General features: G+C 34.3%; 1 protein-coding gene across 4 annotated transcripts in view; it reads right to left on the bottom strand.

Annotated features, from left to right (window-relative positions):
* The window catches only part of LOC150092679 (mediator of RNA polymerase II transcription subunit 25-like), a 616,627-nt gene that overhangs the window by 335,305 nt on the left and 262,287 nt on the right, over nucleotides 1–19,035 (bottom strand). For all 4 annotated transcript variants that reach the window (XM_090414304.1, XM_090414306.1, XM_090414307.1 and 1 more), the window contains exons 12-13: nucleotides 17,165–17,377; nucleotides 3,680–4,196 (exon numbers count right to left, since the gene is read on the bottom strand). In XM_090414304.1, the coding sequence (XP_090270430.1) occupies nucleotides 3,680–4,196; nucleotides 17,165–17,377 (730 nt within the window). The remainder of the gene's footprint in view (nucleotides 1–3,679; nucleotides 4,197–17,164; nucleotides 17,378–19,035) is intronic.

Genomic DNA, 19,035 nt, shown 5'->3' with positions numbered 1-19,035 from the left:
TTTCAACAATGTTATTGGTAATAAATTGCCAGCCTGACTGGCTGAGTGGTTAGCATACTTGCTAACCACTCATCAACAGGCTGTGGGTTCGAATCCACCATGGATATGGATGTTTGCAATTGTCGTTAGGTGGGAGATGAATTTCATCGCCCGGTGTGAGACCACTGCCACACTTATTGGAGGCCTCAAGTGATTGAAAACGTTTCATGTTTGGTTTTTATAGCAGGATTTCTGGATTATGTAAAAAATAAAAATACTGAAAAATATAAAATTGATAAAACAGAAAAGGAAAAGGCATGTGACAAGGTGCCAAGAGAGAAGCTATTCAATACGCTGCAGTTATATAGTGTCAATGGAGCATTATATCAAGCAATACTTAGTCTTTATTTGAGTTGTAAGTCAGCAGTTAGAATTGAAGGAAGTACAGGAAGATGGTTTAATGTTAAATTTGGTGTGAGAGAAGAATGTACATTATCCCATCTGTAATTTATTGTCTATATGGATCACATTATGAAGGAACGTGGTATTAAACCTGATATCAAAATTGGAGATGTTAATGTCAGCTCTTTGCTTTATGCGGATGATGTTAAACTTCTAAATAAATCCACTACAAGTCTGCAAGATTCTCTGACTAAATTGAATAGCTGTTGTAATAGATATGGTATGAAGGTCAGCAATAAAAAGACAAAGACAATGAAAATAGGCAGAATCATTGAAAATGTCAACTGTGTTGTGAATGGAGAACCTGTGGAACAAGTAAAACATTTCAGCTACTTAGGCACGATTTTTACTGAAGATTGTAAATTAAATATAGAAATAGACAACAGAATCAGCAAAGCTGGTATGGTGGGAAGTCAATTGAATAAATTCATATGGAGTAAGAGAGAAATTAGTCGGAACACTAAATTAGCTGTATACAAGACAGTGTTCAAACCAGTTTTAACTTATGGATCTGAGAGCTGGGTCAGAAGTAAAACACTTGACCAAAGACTAGAGACCGCAGATATGAGAGTCCTGAGGAAGATTCGAGGCATGAACAGATGGCATCAATGGCAATATCATATTAAAAATGAGGATATTAGGAAAGAACTTGACATTGTCAGCATCCAAGAATGCGTTAGCAGAGCTAATCTCAGGTGGTATGGTCATTTAAATAGAATGGGAGAGGAAAGATTAGCAAAACAAGTGTTCTCTGCCAGGTTGGCAGGAAAACGACCCAGAGGAAGACCAAGATATAGGTGGATTGATACGGTACAAAGTGCCTTAGACGATAGAAATATAAGATCTGATAATGTTGGAGTCTTGACAAGTAACAGACTGATTTGGAGGAAAATTGTAGATAGGAAGTTAGTAATGATGTAATTTTTTCATGTAGTACTGTCATATCCTGTACACCCCTTGAGGGTACATGGCAGGAATTTGATGATGATGATGATAAAACAGAAAAAAAAAAATCCTTAGACCCACCCACATTGCAAAATATAACTGTAGTTTGCAAATAAACTTTTGTGGGTGGGACAACATAAATAAAAAAATAAATAAGAATTAGGTCTATTGTCACTATGAACCAAAAGTACCAATCCCCAAAATGAAAGTGCAAATCTCCGGAAGCATACAAAAACTGGTTGGCAGAGCAGTTAACATATCCACTTTCTGAGCAACAGGTTACAGATTCAAATCTAAACACAAGCACAAACAAAACCTCAAAACTCTGTAAGCGTGGGCGTTTGGGATTTTGTTTAGATGAGAAATATTCATAACCCAGTGTGAGACGACACTACTATCCTGCTTATTGGAGCCTGTAGAAGGATGAAAAAAGTTCCATGTCTGGTCTACAGAGAAAAGTTTCCAGATTATGTGAAATATATATAAAAAAAAGTAAATAAATGAAATAAAATGAAAATAAGAGCCCACTCGCCATACTAATGTAATGTTGGTTTGCTACCTTTCATGAGTTGGAGGCAGATAAAAAATCAAGTGTAAATACTTTTAGCAATTAGTGATCTACAGTGATGCGATCTATAGCAATGATACTATTTTGATAATTTTTTTTTTTTTAAACTCATGTAAAACTATAAACAGAAATAATAATGAGTTTTTGAGAAATTGTAAAAATACTGTGACACACGTTTCAAGACAACTGTCAAAGTTTCTGGCTGCAGCACTCTAATTTCTTCATGAATGTTGTTCTCCTCTAGCTGTTGGATTGTCTGCAGCTTGCTAAAATACACTTTTCCTTCAGGTAACTCCACTGAAAGAAGTCAGGAGCAGTCAGATATGGAGAATATGATGGCCAATTAATTACAGATCTTTGCAAAATTATTCACTTACCAAAAATGTGCTGATTTTCAAAATAAAAGTGAATAATTTAGTTTGTTTTTCGGTTGTGAACTTTCCCACAATTAATCCGAACGTTCCCTAAAACACCTGAAAAAAATATAACGAAAAAATTAATAATCAAAAAAGTTATTCACATTGTAAACCCCTTCGTAACTTCGGACAGCCTGCACACACACACACACACACACACGTGTGTGTGTGTGTGTGATCATAGGCTTTTACTCGGTTATTGTGATACATTTTAAAACATAGATTTAAAGACTTAAAAACCGAGATAAATTATAAAGATTTTGATGCGAATAATACAACTAGTTTTGGCTTATAACAGCCTTCCTCAGGTATTCATAAAGGAAAAGAATAGTAATAAACATTGAAGTATCTAAAAAAACTGGAAATTACAGGTAAAAATTGCCACACATAATTGATACATAAAAAACGTATTTTTTAAAAGTTGTATTACAACTTGAAATAATACGTTTTTTATGTTTGATACACATAATTGATACATAAAAAACGTATTTTTTTAAAGTTGTATTACAACTTGAAAAAATACAATGTTTTTTATGTATCAATTATGTGTGGCAATTTTTACCTGTGATTTCCAGTTTTTTTAGATACTTCAATGTTTATTAGTATTCTTTTCCTTTATGAATACCTGAGGAAGGCTGTTATAAGCCGAAACTAGTTGTATTATTCTCATTAAAATCTTTATAAGTTATCTCGGTTTTTAAGTCATTAAATCTATGTTTAAAAAAAAAAAATATATATATATATTCAGAAAAGTTATATAATCTACGAATTCTATAACTTTTAAAATACCTCATTAATAGTTTTTGCTATTAGAATATGAAGTTAAATAAATTTAGGTTTTGAAAAATTATTTTGAGAAGGCATAAATCTGAGTTTGTAAATTTTCTTATGATATGTTCTAGACAAAGTTTTAAACTTGAAAACAAGAATAACAAGTAAACATTCACAGACCAAATCCAAAAGTGTGCCTTTATTTGGAATTGGCATTCAATATACAATTAAATTTTGAATGCGAAACTCTTATCCAGTGAATTTTAAACTGTGAAAATAAGTTTATGTAACTTCATATTTTAATAGTAGAAAATTACTGCTCTATTTCATACAGCTTTCACTTTTTTATTTTTTTTTTGTAATGGGCACAATATACAGGTGTGATAAAAGAATGCTTTCGATACATTTTTTCCTATTATTTGGCCAAATTTGAATTTATTTTTGATTGAGTGGTAAAATAAATTATTTGTATTTAAAAACTAATACCAAGAATTTTTATTTCAATAATGAAATAAAAACTGCAACACATAAAACTTACACTTCAGGCTCTCCATTTACAACAGCACAAGAACATGTGCAGGGCAAGGAATGAGTAACTCGGGGCGCAGAAGGATTACTTGTAGCCACCGTTTTATCTTGATATTCTAGTGTTCCTTCCCAAATAGAGCGTCGCTCCTTGGCAGCACCTGATAACTGGGTTTGCTGCTGTTGAGGATTCTGACCAGTCATTGTTATTGAGGGTACTGCGGTCTGTCCTGTATGGGACTGAAGATTGGGAGAAGATGCAGTTGCCATAATTGGGACCTGAGAAGTAACTAGCTGGTTAACACTTGTTACATTTACCATTTTTGACTGTATAGTTACTGGCATTCCCTGCTGAGTTTGTAATGGGGTAGAAATTGTAACATTTTGTTGTTGCTGTGCAAAGGATGGTAACTGAGAAAGTTGTACAGCTAATGCTGCTGAGCCATTAACACCAGCAACTGTTGTAACTGGACCTTGAGTACTGCTACCTGTTCTGAGAGCAATGGGAGTTACACCAGAGCGCAGTCCACCTAGAAAAATTGAATTTGTTAGTGTAGAATTTTAGGAAAGATGAAAATATGCAAAATATAAAGAGAGCCTTAGATCTGATACTTTTATTATTATCACTACCAATAATGCCTCCCGTTTTAGAGATATATTCTTTAAAAAATGAATTTAATTATAAATTACCGTATTTGCTGGCGTATAAGACGCACCCCCTTTTTCATACACATTTTTTAGAAAAAAAAATTATCACTGAATATTATAATGAATTTACAGCATTTCAAATATAAAGTAATAAATAGGTCTACTTTGAACAAATACCTAATCTAACAAGGAAAGAGTAACCACCTTTTAATATTCTTCGTCAAAACCCAGAAATTCATCTCCAGAGCTAAATGAAGAGACACTTGAAACCTCTTCTAAATGAGAATCTCAGTCCTCATACAACAAATTGTCCTCTGTACCATCCAGTGCATTACTAATGCCACACTTCTTAAATGATTTAACCACTGTCAGTTTTCACAGCATCCCATGAAGCTTTGACCCATTCACAAACTTGCGGAATGCTAGGCCTCTTCTTCCTTCCTGATGGCGTAACCTCAAAATCTGAAGACTGCATCCAACTGTTCCACTTCTCCTTCATAAATCCCGTAAACAGTTTATTAATACAGACATCTAAAGGTTGAAGCGAACTAGTTAGGCCTCCTGGAATTACAGCTAACTGAGTTTTCAATTCCTTTCAATTTCAACTGTTGAAGAAACCTCAGGTATTGGAACATAAGATTCAATTATCTGTTGGATTTGATTAGGGTGGTAATTATTAGATACCATTAACTTTTTAATGATGGAAAGTTCTTGTTGTAAGATTTCTGGAGAAGAGCAAACTTTATGTGCCCTATTAATTAGAGATTTAAGAATGAAATTTTTGAGATGTATGGTGAGCTTTCGAAAGATGCTTGTAGATAAGGTACCAGAAGAAGTTCGAGTAAGCAGGATGTCCAAAAATGATAAAGTACCAGAATTTTCCTTTTCCATGGTGAATTGGATACGAGGATGAAGGCTATTTATCTGTTGTAGAAAGGTGGAAAGCTGATTGGTCACTGATTCAATATTAATTAATTCAATAATAATACAGTCATAAGATTCAATTATCCAACAGATAATTGAATCTTATGTTCCAATACCTAAGGTTTCTTCAACAGTTCACAGAGTTCCAATCCCCTACATTCCAGGAATCTCAGAACCTATATGTAGAATTTTAAAAAAGTACCAATTGATTCCCACTTATATTCCTATCAACAAAATTTCTTCCTTATTGCCTTCTACAAAAGATAAACTGTCATCTTTGTCTTTGGCTGGCGTTTACAAAATTCCTTGTGAATGCGATGTTTCTTATTTTGGACAAACTGGCTGTTCTGTGGAAAAAAGAATTAAAGAACATCAATATTATATTGATTAAAACAAACCTCAGAAGTCTGGTCTAGCATAACACAGTATTACCACTACCCATAATATCCAGTGGGATAAAGCTATTCTACTTCATAGATGCAGGTTCAAACATGAACACCTCTTTAAGGAAAGTTGTGAAGCTTTTTTACACCAACCGAATTTAAATCGAAATGATTGCCTTTCTCACTTGAAGATCTGGGAGACTTTTATTTTATGTAATAATTAAAAAACTAATTATCTTAAATATTAATTATTTATTAATTTCTTTCATTTCCTAGCTCGCATCAACATTGTATTTTAATAGGTGATCCACTGAAATTCGTTACTTGTATTCTATTCCTATCTGTTTGTAACACTGAAGATGTACTATTATTTTTAGTACGAAATATCTACCTTATTTATTAATTAAAGTATTAAATAAAGTATTAATTAAATACTGTGGACTTACGTGTTGTTTTTAATAATTATACTATGCCACAGGTCCCTCTAAAAATAAGTTCATGAATAATCCTAACAAAATAAAATTATTAAACTATGCACCTAACAGCAGGCAAACTAATAGGAGCAATTACTTGAAAACAGTAATAGTTCCTTACATTAGAGCAGGGTTTCTCAAAATAAGTTCTGCAGAACACCAGTGTTCCGCGAGAAGTTCCTTTGAAATTTGTCATTTTAGTTTTCTAAGCATTTTTTACGAATAAATATTTTATAGTGGAAACATTCTGAGGAGAATAATATTCGTGAATGTGGCGAAAAGCTCAGACCCAGAACACCTAATAACATCTGTGTAGCAAATGTTAGTGACCAAGCCGTGTATTTTTAAATGTGGAAGTATTCATGAATTATTGTTAATTTTCACACATCGAAACCTTTCAACATTTGGGAAAGGGAATGCCGTTGTTTATGACCGATCATAAAAATTGCCTGCAAGCGGATTATAACAATGGGTGGCATATCCGCTGTTCTTAAAACTGAAGGAAATAACATCTGTGTAGCAAATGTCAGTGACCAATCAGCAAGGAAGTATAAAAGAAAAATTTTCCACTGAAATTGAAGATCAAGGGGTAGTCTGTATCCAGTTCTCAAATCTAGTAATAATGAATACTTTTTTTGCAAGTTCGTATTGTAGGGTGAAAGTTTCGAAACCATAGTGCTGTGATTTTTTAAAAGCAATAGGCCTGCAGATTTAAATTTTAATATGAATAAGAGACAAGGGACTTTGTTTAATTTTGGTATTAAGAAATCTCTTATTGAAGGTGTTTGTGACGAAACAGATAGTGAGTCATCCACCACCAGCCTACAAAGCAATCTCCAGGATGTACAAAAGGGAAAAACTACCAGCACACAGGAAAAAAAGTCTGCATTCACTCGTAAGTACTCATAATAATATTATAAATTTCTGGTGATCAGAATGGGATATGTCAATGAAAATCAGCACAGATTAATTTATGGTGTTTATGTTTAATTGATGTTTAATTAATTATTGATTAATTATAAAAACAGCTTAATGAACACATTACAAAATAACCAAGGTGTTCAGTGAAAATTTCAGGATTTGTGAAGTGTTCCGACGTAGGCAAAGTTTGGGAAACGCTGCATTAGAGAAATCTGAACAAATTAGAAAAAAAATAATAATAAATAACAATAAATACTGATTTTAATCTGCTTATAAACTAATATTTAAACCAGCATCCCTTCTCCAAATGAAGTCTACCCATTATTAGTGGAGATGAACAAGGTACCTTACAAACTCTTATCAGGTACAGTCTTGGACACACACACACGACTCCAGGAATACCACTTAAATCTACTGTTCATATACGTGTGCATGTGTGTGTGTATAGACATACACATTTCAGGAACATCTCTAACAGAATTTAAAACAGCTAAATTCAAATTATGCACAATAATTTGTAACACGTTTCTATTTAATTTGGCCACTAGTCCATTTCTTCCCCCAAGTATGCTATTTCTCTTTCAATGCTTGCCAACTAATCACTACTCTGTTGGCAAGAAACTTTTGTTCATTTAACTTCTAAACTATTAAAGCACACTGCAACTGAATTTTGGAGGGGAAACTATGTAAAATGCCTCTTCTGATATATGCATCTCACATAATAGTCAATTTTTTCCTCATTTGAAATAGCTGTAGAAGCATCTAGAAGAATACACACTACTGAAAACTTCGATTTCCTTAACTAATTTTTGTTTATTAACATCAGCAGTAATTCACACAAATTCTTTATATTTCATGTCATTTTAATACTGTTCTATTACTAGGCCTATGATCTTTTTGAAATCAGTAAGTGGCTTATTGAATTTAGCTTCCTAACAGACCGTATTAAAAAGGCACTTCAGGTGTTCAAATATTTTAGAATTCAACTTTCTTTGTAAAATAGCTAGAGATGTTATTCAGCCGGTTTCTGGCAAAGTTTATGTCACAGCATTTTTTTTTGTGAAAATCAAATGTCATATGAAAGCTAAATATCTCTGCTTTAAAGAGGACTTGAAAATCTTGCATTAATTTAGAGTTCGTCAGGTAGCTCAAGGATATTTTTTATACATTACAGAATGCAACTTCATCTTTGTAATTTAATTTCTATTTTATTATTACATTACGAAGATGAAGTTGCATTCTGAAACGTATAAAAATATCCTGGAACTGCTGACAGAAACTCTATATTATTAAATAATAATAATAATATTATTATTATTTAAAAAAAACTTTCTGGTCTGTCTTAATGCCTTCCCTTTCACAAAACTAAAAAGTGTACTTTTCATTTCCTTTCATTTGTTGTCCATAATGAAGGGTAATTTTATATAAGATTATCCATAAAAATAATTGAATAGGAAAGACAAATAATGAAGTTTACAAAAACAAGAGAAAATGGTCAACAATGGAGCCAGACTAAATTATCATGGTCATGTCAATAACTCGATCTGGCATCTGACTGATCTGACTGATTTTTTTTTTTAAATAACACGATTAAAAAGCCTTTTCATCATGTAAAATGTTACACTATGCTAATTCATGGTGTCAACTGTGAAAATAAGCTTATGCCAATACTACACTACAAATGCATACCTACTTAAGGGTAAAGAGGGTGGGAGAATTACAGTTGGAAGTGAAACAAATGAAAATTGTTTTATTAATTTTTTTTGGTTTGGTTGTTTAATCTCTGGTTTTTTATAAAAATGGTGTCGATTTGCAAATTATGCAAAATAAAATGTTTTATAATACTATTTGTTTCAAAATAAATCAACAAACACAGAGTGCGCTTAAGTTTATAACAGAAGTTGAGAGATAAATAGTTCCACCTGTTGTCATAGACTGAGATTACTTCATATTTCCTAAACAGCGGTCAGGCATATCTCTGATTATTCATGCAAGCTAACTTTTGTCTATACCAAGAGTATAGACTTATGATTACTAACTTATGTTTGTCATGATTGAATAATTTTATAGTGAATAAAAAAAAATATATTTAAATTATTCAAAAAAAAAAATAAGGCCATATATTTTGAATGCATATAGAACAAGTCTGAAAAATTGTCACTTTTGCCTCTGATAACTTGCCTGTGGCAAATGGATTTCTGGAGCAATGTACGTGTGTGTTGTATACACACACTTCTATATACACACTGCTCACACTGCTTGGAAAGAAGCCGATGGAGACAACAGTGTTAAGAACAATAATAAGATGCAGGAGCACTTTTTGCTGCAATGACTATAGCAATCAATGGAAATTTTGGACCATTCTTCCTGTAGGTATGTAATGAGGCCTTGAACTGTTATGGGGCAGACGTCTCTTGATCTCACCAGATGCCCCAGTTCATCTCACACATGTTCAATAGGAATCTGTGGAGGCCAGTCAAGTGTGGAGACTTTCGTGTCAAGAAACCACATCGTTACATCAGCAGCTTGTGACATGGTGCACTGTCTTGCTGAAAAGACAATGATCAGTTCCACAGAAACACCACAAAGTATGATGCATGCATTGTCCAGAATGTTCAGACACCTCTCAGAGGTCAATGTTTGTGGCACCACAAACAGAGGTCCAAGGCCAAACTAGGACTACACCGCCACCTATGAATTTCATAGTTTAGGTAAGAGATGTTCACAGGGCATCTCTGAGTGATTCTTCACTCCATAACACAGCTTCCCAAGCTTCCACATCCCTCTGTACATGCACATTGCACCACTGAAGATGCTGCATGCTGGTTTGGGTGATGTGGGGCTTGCATACTGCGGTCCTTTCATGGAAACTCATTGTTGTGAGACTTGGTTCTGAATGTTTTAGTGCAGATTCATGTTCCAATCAATGCCCAGAACTCTGTATTCAACATGTTGGCAGATGAATGGCAGTTTTTACACATGATCCTTCGTAGTACCCAATAGTCAGGTTTGGTGAGTGTGGTGGTTCATCCACTGCAGGTACCACTTGCAGTTGACTCCCTGTGCTTCGATCTCAGTATGGTATCTCTGTTTGTTGACCTGGGATGGCCCAATTTGTGAACAATATGCTGAAAAGATAGACTTGCAACATGCCATCCAACCACAACTCTGTGAGTACCCTTTCCATAACCATTTCATGCAGACACACTTGTACTGAATTGGGAGCATCATATTCCTCTATCATAGTGAAGAATTTATGGAGACCCGACACGTGTTAGAATAATTACTTCACTTAACATTAATTAAGCAATTAACAATTGATGTTTCGACCTCTGTATTGAGGTCATCATCAGGAAAACATACATATGTATAAGATGACACTGCACTGTACAAAAGTAAAATGAATCTAAACATTTGTTAATCATTTATCCTTTGTTTGGCCAACAAATTAGCAGCCACACTCAACAAGTTGGTAGGTCGTTCCCCCTCCGGCAATTTCTAAAGTCCTTTCGTATTGAGATTTTCTTCTGTCTGGGATTGTTCTGGTTGCTATATGGGTCCTCCACATTCTTAAAATAGTTAATCCATTTTTGTTCAGATTTGGATGATGTTTCAGCATTTCAAAAGCTTCTTTGAATATTTTTTCAAACCAGGTTTTGGTGCAGTCTTGAGACAGTGATTTTCCAATCAATTCTGACATGTTTGGTGTGTGTGTAGTCTGATAGGCCTGTTTTACCATAGTGGAGGTATTTAATGTGGTGTTTGTGTTCAACTTTTCTGACTGGGATGGTGAGTTCTGTTTCCCTTGTGTAAGGTAGATTACAGGTATATTGAATTTTGTAAATCCCTGGGTGGGCAAGATATGGAAAAGGATCTTTGGAAGGGCTAATAAATTTCTTAACATTTCCAGGGGTTCAAAGGTTGTCTTAATGTTGTATTTAAGTAGTGTTGTATCTATTTTTTTCTGAAATGCCCCTAATGTAGAGTATGGCTATGGCATTCTTGTAATCTTTTTTGAGTTTAATAGCATTTTTATGGAGGATCATGTGAACTTTTTTTTTTTTTTTATTGTAGCCATCTTTTACAAATGTTTGGTTAATAATTTCAAATTCTTGGTTCAGAGTTTGTTCACTGGAGCAAATTGTTAGGGTTCTGTGTTTGAGGGTGCTGACGACTCCTAGTTTTTGTGTAGGATGATGGTATGAATTTTTATGTATGTATTGGCTTGCAATAGACAGTGAAGGAGAGGCAGCCTGAGGGAAGATGTGTGACGAGTGTGTCTAGAAAAGGAAGAGAGTTGTTGTTTTTGATTTCGATGCTAAATTGGATACGTTTTTGTTGTTTGTTCAGGTGGCTTAGGAATGTATTTAATGTTTCAAGGCTGCGTGGCTAAATGGCAAAAATATCATCCACATATCTGAGCCAGACTTTGGGCTGTAGACTGGCTGAACCTGCAGCTTGTTGCTCAAAGTCTTCCATGTAAAAGTTGGCTATTGGGGGAAAGTGGTGAGCCCATGGTTGCACCTTCCATTTGTAAGAAAAAATATTCTGCCACATGAAATACCCAGAGGGGAGTACGTGGTCAAAGAGGGCCATTATATCGGGAGGAAATATACTTTGTAAGAAATGAATAGTATTATTAATTGGGAGATCAGTGAAAAGGGCAGTTATATCAAAGCTGACTAATAAATCTTCATCACTGAATGTGAAGTTTCTAATCTTGTTTATGAAGTGTTGTGTAGTTTTTTTTATGTAGGGGGGGGGGGGGAAGAACTACCAACTCCTTGAGTGTGGCTGCTAATTTCTTGGCTAAATTATAATTAGGCTGTCGATTCCTTCACCTATCGATTGTAGTGGCGTGTTGGTTTTGTGGATTTTTGGCAGGTAGTAAATTCTGAGAGAGAGCGGACATAACACGGTATACCTGTTTTGGTTGTTTCCTCTGGCCATGTGATCACCGATTTGATTAATTCTGTTGTTTTCATTTTCATGTGGTTTGTAGGGTTGTAATTCACCATTTTGTATGTGTTGTGGTCTGATTCATTTTTATGGAGTATGCTCTCCGATCAAGGACAACAGTAGCATTACCTTTATCTGATTTTGTAATCACGATGTCTGGGTTATTTTTTAAGGATTTAAGGCCCAATTTTTCTGTTTCTGTTAGGTTGCCACTTAGTTGTTTATTAGAGTTTAATATATACGATGTTTCCATTCATATTTTGTCAGCTAAATTGGAGAGGAAGGATTTCTCTTTCAATGTGATAAATAAAATCTAAAATTGTTAACTGACTTTGACACAATGGAGTAGTTCAGACCATTTATGCAATCTATACATGTTATCCTGTGAGGCCATAACATCTGCTTGACATGCTCGCTCCAATTCTGCATCACCTGCAAACAGATGTACATGGGTGGTGTGAAGAGATCTTGGCCTCAACCAAAAATTACAACACTATCGTCAAGAATTTTTCTTCTAAATTTGTACATCTGTCATAAGCATCAATATGAAATTGCTAGTCATTCTATCGAGTAGTTTATCTAATAAAGCTGTCGGAAGCCAAAGTGTTGTCTGTATCCCCTTGAAATGGATAAAATTAAGTATTGCGCGTTTATAAAATTGTTTGTAAAAGAAGGTTTAACGCCAAAAGAAATTCATTCAAAGTTCATAAAAGTTTACGGGCACTTTCTCCTTCGTTTTCGACAATTAAGAAATGGGCTGCCGAGTTTAAATGTGGCTGTACCAACCTTGAAGATGATCCACGTGAAGGACATCCAAAAAGTGTAACAACACCAGAAATCATCGATCAAGTGCACGATATGGTACTGGATGACTGCTGAGCCAAAGTACATGAAATTGCTGAGACTATAGGCATTTCAAAAGAACGTGTAGGATATATTTTGCATGAAGAATTGCAAATGACAAACCTTTGCACAAGAAGGGTGCCACATTTGCTAACAGCAGATCAAAAATGCACTCACATTAAAATCTATAAACAGTGCTTGGAGCGTTTTAACAAAAATAAAAACTGATTTTGTGCATAGATTTATTACTATGAATGAGACCTGGTTTCACCATTACACACCAAAATCGAAACAACAGTCAAAACAGTGGACAGAAGCCAGTTGTTCAGCGCCAAAGCAAGAAAGGTCATGGAATCAGCGTTTTGGGATGCTAAAGGCATTTTGTTTATTATCTCGAAAAGGGTAAAACAATAACCAGGGAATATTATTCTGATTTTTTAACCAGACTAGACGAAAAAATTCGTGAGAAAAAAACCCGGTTTGCAGAAGAAAAAATGTTTCATCAGGACAATGCACCTGCCCACAAAGGTGGTTTGGCAATGGGAAAATTAAGGGATCTGGACTATGAATTGTTGGAACCTCTACCCTATTCCCCAGATTTGGCTCCCTCTGACTTCTATCTCTTCCCAAAACTAAAACTCTTCCTCGCTGGTCAGTATTTTTCTTCGAATCAAGAGATGATTGCAGCAGTAGAGGGGTATTTTGCATATCTTACTGACAACCACTACAGGGACGGGATAATGGCGTTGGAATAAACGTATTAGTCTTAAGGGAGATTATGTTGAAAAATAAAAATAATTTTGAAATTATAAATTCGTTTTTTCATTGTTAGGCCAAGAACTTTTCAGACCACCCATGTTTATCACTAGTTTAACCCATCCAAATATCATTAACATACAAACTGAACAACAACGATGATCCCAAAACTGACCCTTGCAGTACACTATTAGTGACCTTCCTCTTTTGGGATACTGCACCCTCCATATACAACTTTCTGACACCTATCTGAAAGACTTCTGATCCAAGAAGTCTGTTATCCAATCCAGTCTATCATGTGGCAGTCTATCAAAAGCCTTTGCAAAATCCAAGCGCACCACTGTATATACATCTTACCTGTCCAAAGTACTTGTCACCATGTTATAGTATATAAGTTAGTGAAACACAATCTCCCTTTAACAAACCCATGCTGATAATCACAGAGAATACTGCTGTTATCAACCCATTTCTGTATCCTGCTTCTTACCAATCTCTTGAGTATCTTCATCACAACTCCAGATATACAGATATTGACCTACAATTTGAAGCTACACCACCTTCATGCAGTGGAACAATTTCACATTCCTTCCATTCCTGTGGAACCTGTGATGTTGTAACTCTTATTAAACAAGCATTCCAATTCATAGAACATTCCCTTAAGATGTGTGGTGATATGTCATCAAATCCTATTGCCTTATTGATATCAAGGTTATTTATTTCCTCAAATATCTCCTGCTCACTCACAATTAAGCTATCTGCTCCAATGTCCTCTACAGTTTAGTTCCTCATGATTCCACCCTGATCAGAATGAAACACCCATATAAATTGATCACTGAGTACCTCAACAATGTCTACTGCAGCAGATGCCTTTCTATCATTTTCATCCATTAACATCTTACCATCATCATTCTTCCTTCTACTTGCCACATATCTAAAAAAACTCTCTGGAGTTTTAATTTGCCTATTTTCCCATTCTCTGCTCATACTGTACTTTTGTTTAACTTACTAGCTGAGCCACTCTCCTGGCTTGTTCTTTATACTCTTCATGTAACTGATTATTACCATTATTCATCTTGCACTGTCTCCAAAGTAGCTTCTTTTTCCAGATCATTTTTTAATGATCTGGAAAAAGAAGCTACTGAATGAGGATCTTAAGCATTTCATGCTTAAGATCCTCATTCATCTATTTTACATCTATCTTATTCAACCATTTGGCCTTCAGAATACATTCACACATTTGATGCTGTTATGTATTTCTTTGTCAGTTCCCAAGCAGCATTTATTTCCTTATCGCTTAACTCCTCGTTCCATGTTATAGCTCCAAGCTGTCTCCTAAGCTTGTCATAATCACCAGCCTTATAATTCCACATATATCCTTTCCTCACAAAAGTCTGCATATGCCTAGTCACAACCCAGGTGAACATTTCATGATCACTCTTACCAACTGGAGGAAAGTGCAAAACTCTTGATCCTCGTGTGCCCTCCTTTACATTATGCCTGAGATAGTGAACTCTCAAGAAGTTGAGAAATTCATTTTCCTTACTCCCAAATGCTATCTCTTCATTCCAATCTATACTGCCATAATTAAAATAACCCATAATAATTACCTCCCTTTGTTCACTAATCCAAGTTGTTTATGCATTTCTTCATCACCACATTCCATGTTTCCAGGCCTATTGCAACATCCAACTAAATATGTCTTCCTGTCAACCTCTGTTAATGTCGTTAATGCCACTTGATTTTCGTAGTGCATGTCTAGTCTATATTAGAAGCTATAGAGTTTCTAACTAATGTGAGAATAATAAATTTCAACATGCTTCATTCAACCATGTTGAAATTCAACCTTCATTCTATGCACTTCCTACAAATCCATACTTTTTTTTTATCTCCAATCCCCCCCCCACCTCCAAACACATCTCTTACACTCTGCCATGAATATTACATGCACAACATCAATATATCCAATTATAAATATAAAACAATATAAAAGCCAATATAAATATAAAATTCCCACATATTTTCCCATCAACAAAATTTCTGATCTGTTGCCATCTACAAAAGACAAACTGGCACCTCTATCATCAGCTGGTGTTTATCAGATACCGTGTGAATGTAATCTAACATACTTTTGACAAACAGGCTGTTCTGTAGAAAAAAGAATTAAGGACATCAATATTATATCGAATATATGAAACTTCAAAAGTCTGGTTTGGCACAACATAGTATTGACACTAAACACAATATCCAGTGGGATAAAGCTCGTCTTCTCCATAGATGAAGGTTTAAATATGAATGCCTCTTCAAAGGAAGTTGTGAAGCCCTTTTACATCGGCCAAATCTGAATCGGAACGATTGTCTCTCTCTCCCAAAAGTTTGGGAGATTCTTATCTTATGTAACCATCAAAAATAGTTGTTTAATAATATTTTTAATAATATTTATTAATACTAATTTCTAGAATGTGGCAGCAGTTTTTAATCGGTAAACCACCGAGCTGTATGTCCTTTGTAATCCGGTTCCTTTGATTGCTTGTTTTTACACACTGATGATGTACTAAAACTCTTCCTCACTGGTCAGCATTTTTCTTCATATCAAGAGTTGCTGCTATTTTCAGTACAAAATATTTGTACTTTCATTTCATTAGAGCTAATTCTGTGTTTATTGTGTAATTTATTATTTATAACTATCTTCTATATTCTTACCAAAGTCATCATACATAGCTTCCTATACCTTTGCTTTCTTACATTTTTCTTTGTATTCTCTTAGGGCACCTGACAACTTACTTGCTAAGAACTGTTGATATACTTACTTCTTTTTACAGGACTGCCATTTTGACTTCTTGAATCTGCCATGGAGTTCTGACTTTTTATTCTATCAAGTAAAGTACATCCTCCAATTCTTCAAGAAACATTACGCAATTTTTTTTATTCTCTCTAATAACTTGCCCCCCGTCCCCACAGCACTATTGTGTTCTAGGTTCTGAGACAGTACACAAACTCCAAAAGTTTCTGCACTGAAATTTAACGACATATTCAGAAATTCAGACATATACTTTTTTCACTTCACTGTCATGTAAATATTCAGCAATTGCACAACCACATAGTTCAAAAGAGTTTTTGTAAATGATCTGGCAGCTAAGAGGATCAGATTCTAATTCTGCATAGATATTTGTAAAAAATTTTTGACAACTTAGATATTTATTATATTGTCAATAAAACTAAGAAGTATGAAATTGAAGCTTAGATTAATGGTGAACTAGCATAAAAAACGTGCCTGGTCTACAAGAGCAGGATCACTAACTCTTAGTCCATCAATAGACAAAAAGTTACTCTGTAAAAGTTACAATGGGAAAAACATAAATTAAGAGAACAAATTTTATAAAACTAGCTTCATTTTTTAAAAATTATAATTTTCAAAATAATTAAAACTGCTGAAATTGCTGACAAAAATAAAATAAAATTTAGTTTTTGTATTTTTACTCAATGCTTTAAACAATACAATGTAAAAGTTATAAAACTGCAAATAAATGCAGATCATATATCAAATAAAACAGGCTAAAAAGTAGAAGACTACAACCAAAAAATTAGTCTCACCAGTCTGAGTTTGATTGAGTAAGTTTTGCGAATGAGAAGCCAAAGGCAAGTTTACAGATTGCTGAGACTGTTGCTGTAAAGGTGAAGTGGGATGGCGAATTGCAGCATTACTAGGAGCCATTATCAACTGACTAGCCAAAACACTTGTAGTAGATGGAGTGGATAAAGGTGGTGATGGAGCAGCTGGAGCATTCCATGTCATTCGAGAACCACCTTGTTTAAATATAAAGGATAGTATAGCATGAATTTTTTTTTTCTCTTTTTCTACTTGATATTTCATTTGATATGTCATTATTCATAACAGTAAAACAAAAAATCACTAGAACATGTTGAAAAATATCTACAAATATATATTCAATTAGCAGAAGTATAGATCTATATAAAAGATAATTGTAGCAGATAGAAGTAATTTCTGAAAATATCAAACTGACCTTTTCAGAAATTCTGCCATTCATTTATTAAATATCAGATTTTTGAGACCTGATAGTGAATAATTCTGATTCATTCAATAATATGAAAAGTGTTTCATATTATTGAATTCATCAATTCCAACAAGATTTAAAAACAGTGATGCTTAATTTATTTAGTATTTTAAAAGCCAATTCAGAAAAAACAATTAATAAAAGGGTATGTACAGCACAGTAGCACCAAGGCAAGTGTAGGGTAGGGTAATCTGCAGGTCTTTACCAGAGACCAAACACTATATATTTTTTTTTTCAAATCATTCCAGTCTGATAAGCAAGGTAGTTGCCTCACATTACACAAAAAAATTTTCACAATTAGTAGGGCATCAATGGTATGACAAATGATAATCTTTTTAATAAAAATGTGCACTACAAAGGGAAAGCCACATGTTATTTTGCATTTAATGAATAGAATAAAATCACTAGAAATTTCAGCAAGTTACACATATAAAAACAGAGTAGTAAAACTGCTTTTATGATGGATATTGATAAAATATTTATCACTGAATATACTTCAGTTAATGATTTGGTTAAACGTTTAGCAATGAAACGGCATGTTCACAACCTATTATAATGACATTTCAGGCTATTATCAGTCATCTACTTAAAAAAAAGGGTCAGAAATGCCAACTACAAAATTTTATACATTACTCTGCTTGTTTCCCATATTAAAGCATACTGTTCAAAAATAACATATTTCATTAATAATACCTACACACTCAAGATAAAGACAAGGTAACAAAATGACTGAGACAATCATTATACGAATTTTGCAATAGAATTTTAATAATATTATTTATAACATCACAGGAAATCACAGTTGTTCTTGGCATATCTAGTGTAGTGTAAATCTATAATTTTGTTTTGCCAAATTCTGGCACTAAAAACAATCCAATAGAAATCACTTAACAAATTTAAGTTCCCAAGCACAGAAGTTAATGAATTTCTATAATAAGTGGGGTACGTCACACACACAGCAGGCGATGAAATTCAGCTCACTTAGAGACAATCACAAACATCCATACCAACAGCCTGTTAAATAGAGAGCAGACATGTTAACCACTTATTCAACCAGGCCAGCAAATTAGTATAATTCTAAAATATTTTGCCAAATTTTTTATTTTTATTATTATTACGTGGCACCTACAGGGAATCCAAAAGCTCATCAAGAGATGGCACCTACTCTACAACCCTGACCCCACCACTCAATCCACCAAAGACTATGAACCACAACTACACCAATGCCACCTACTGCCCACCACCACTAGTATTTTCACAGATAAACATCCATTCCCATGGCAGGATTCGAACTCACAGCCTTTTGGCTGGAAAGTGGATGTGCTAACCACTCAGCTAACAAGGCCGGCCAATTTTATTTCTACAAATGTCCTAAACGAAAAGTGAGAT

This window comes from Typopeltis vanoorti, chromosome 25, assembly GCF_054136105.1.
Source record: "Typopeltis vanoorti isolate ZY-2024b chromosome 25, IOZ_Tvanoo_1.0, whole genome shotgun sequence".
NCBI lineage: Eukaryota > Metazoa > Arthropoda > Arachnida > Uropygi > Thelyphonidae > Typopeltis > Typopeltis vanoorti.
The sequence above is the reverse complement of the archived record's forward strand: the minus strand, read 5'-3'. Positions and strand labels throughout refer to the sequence as shown.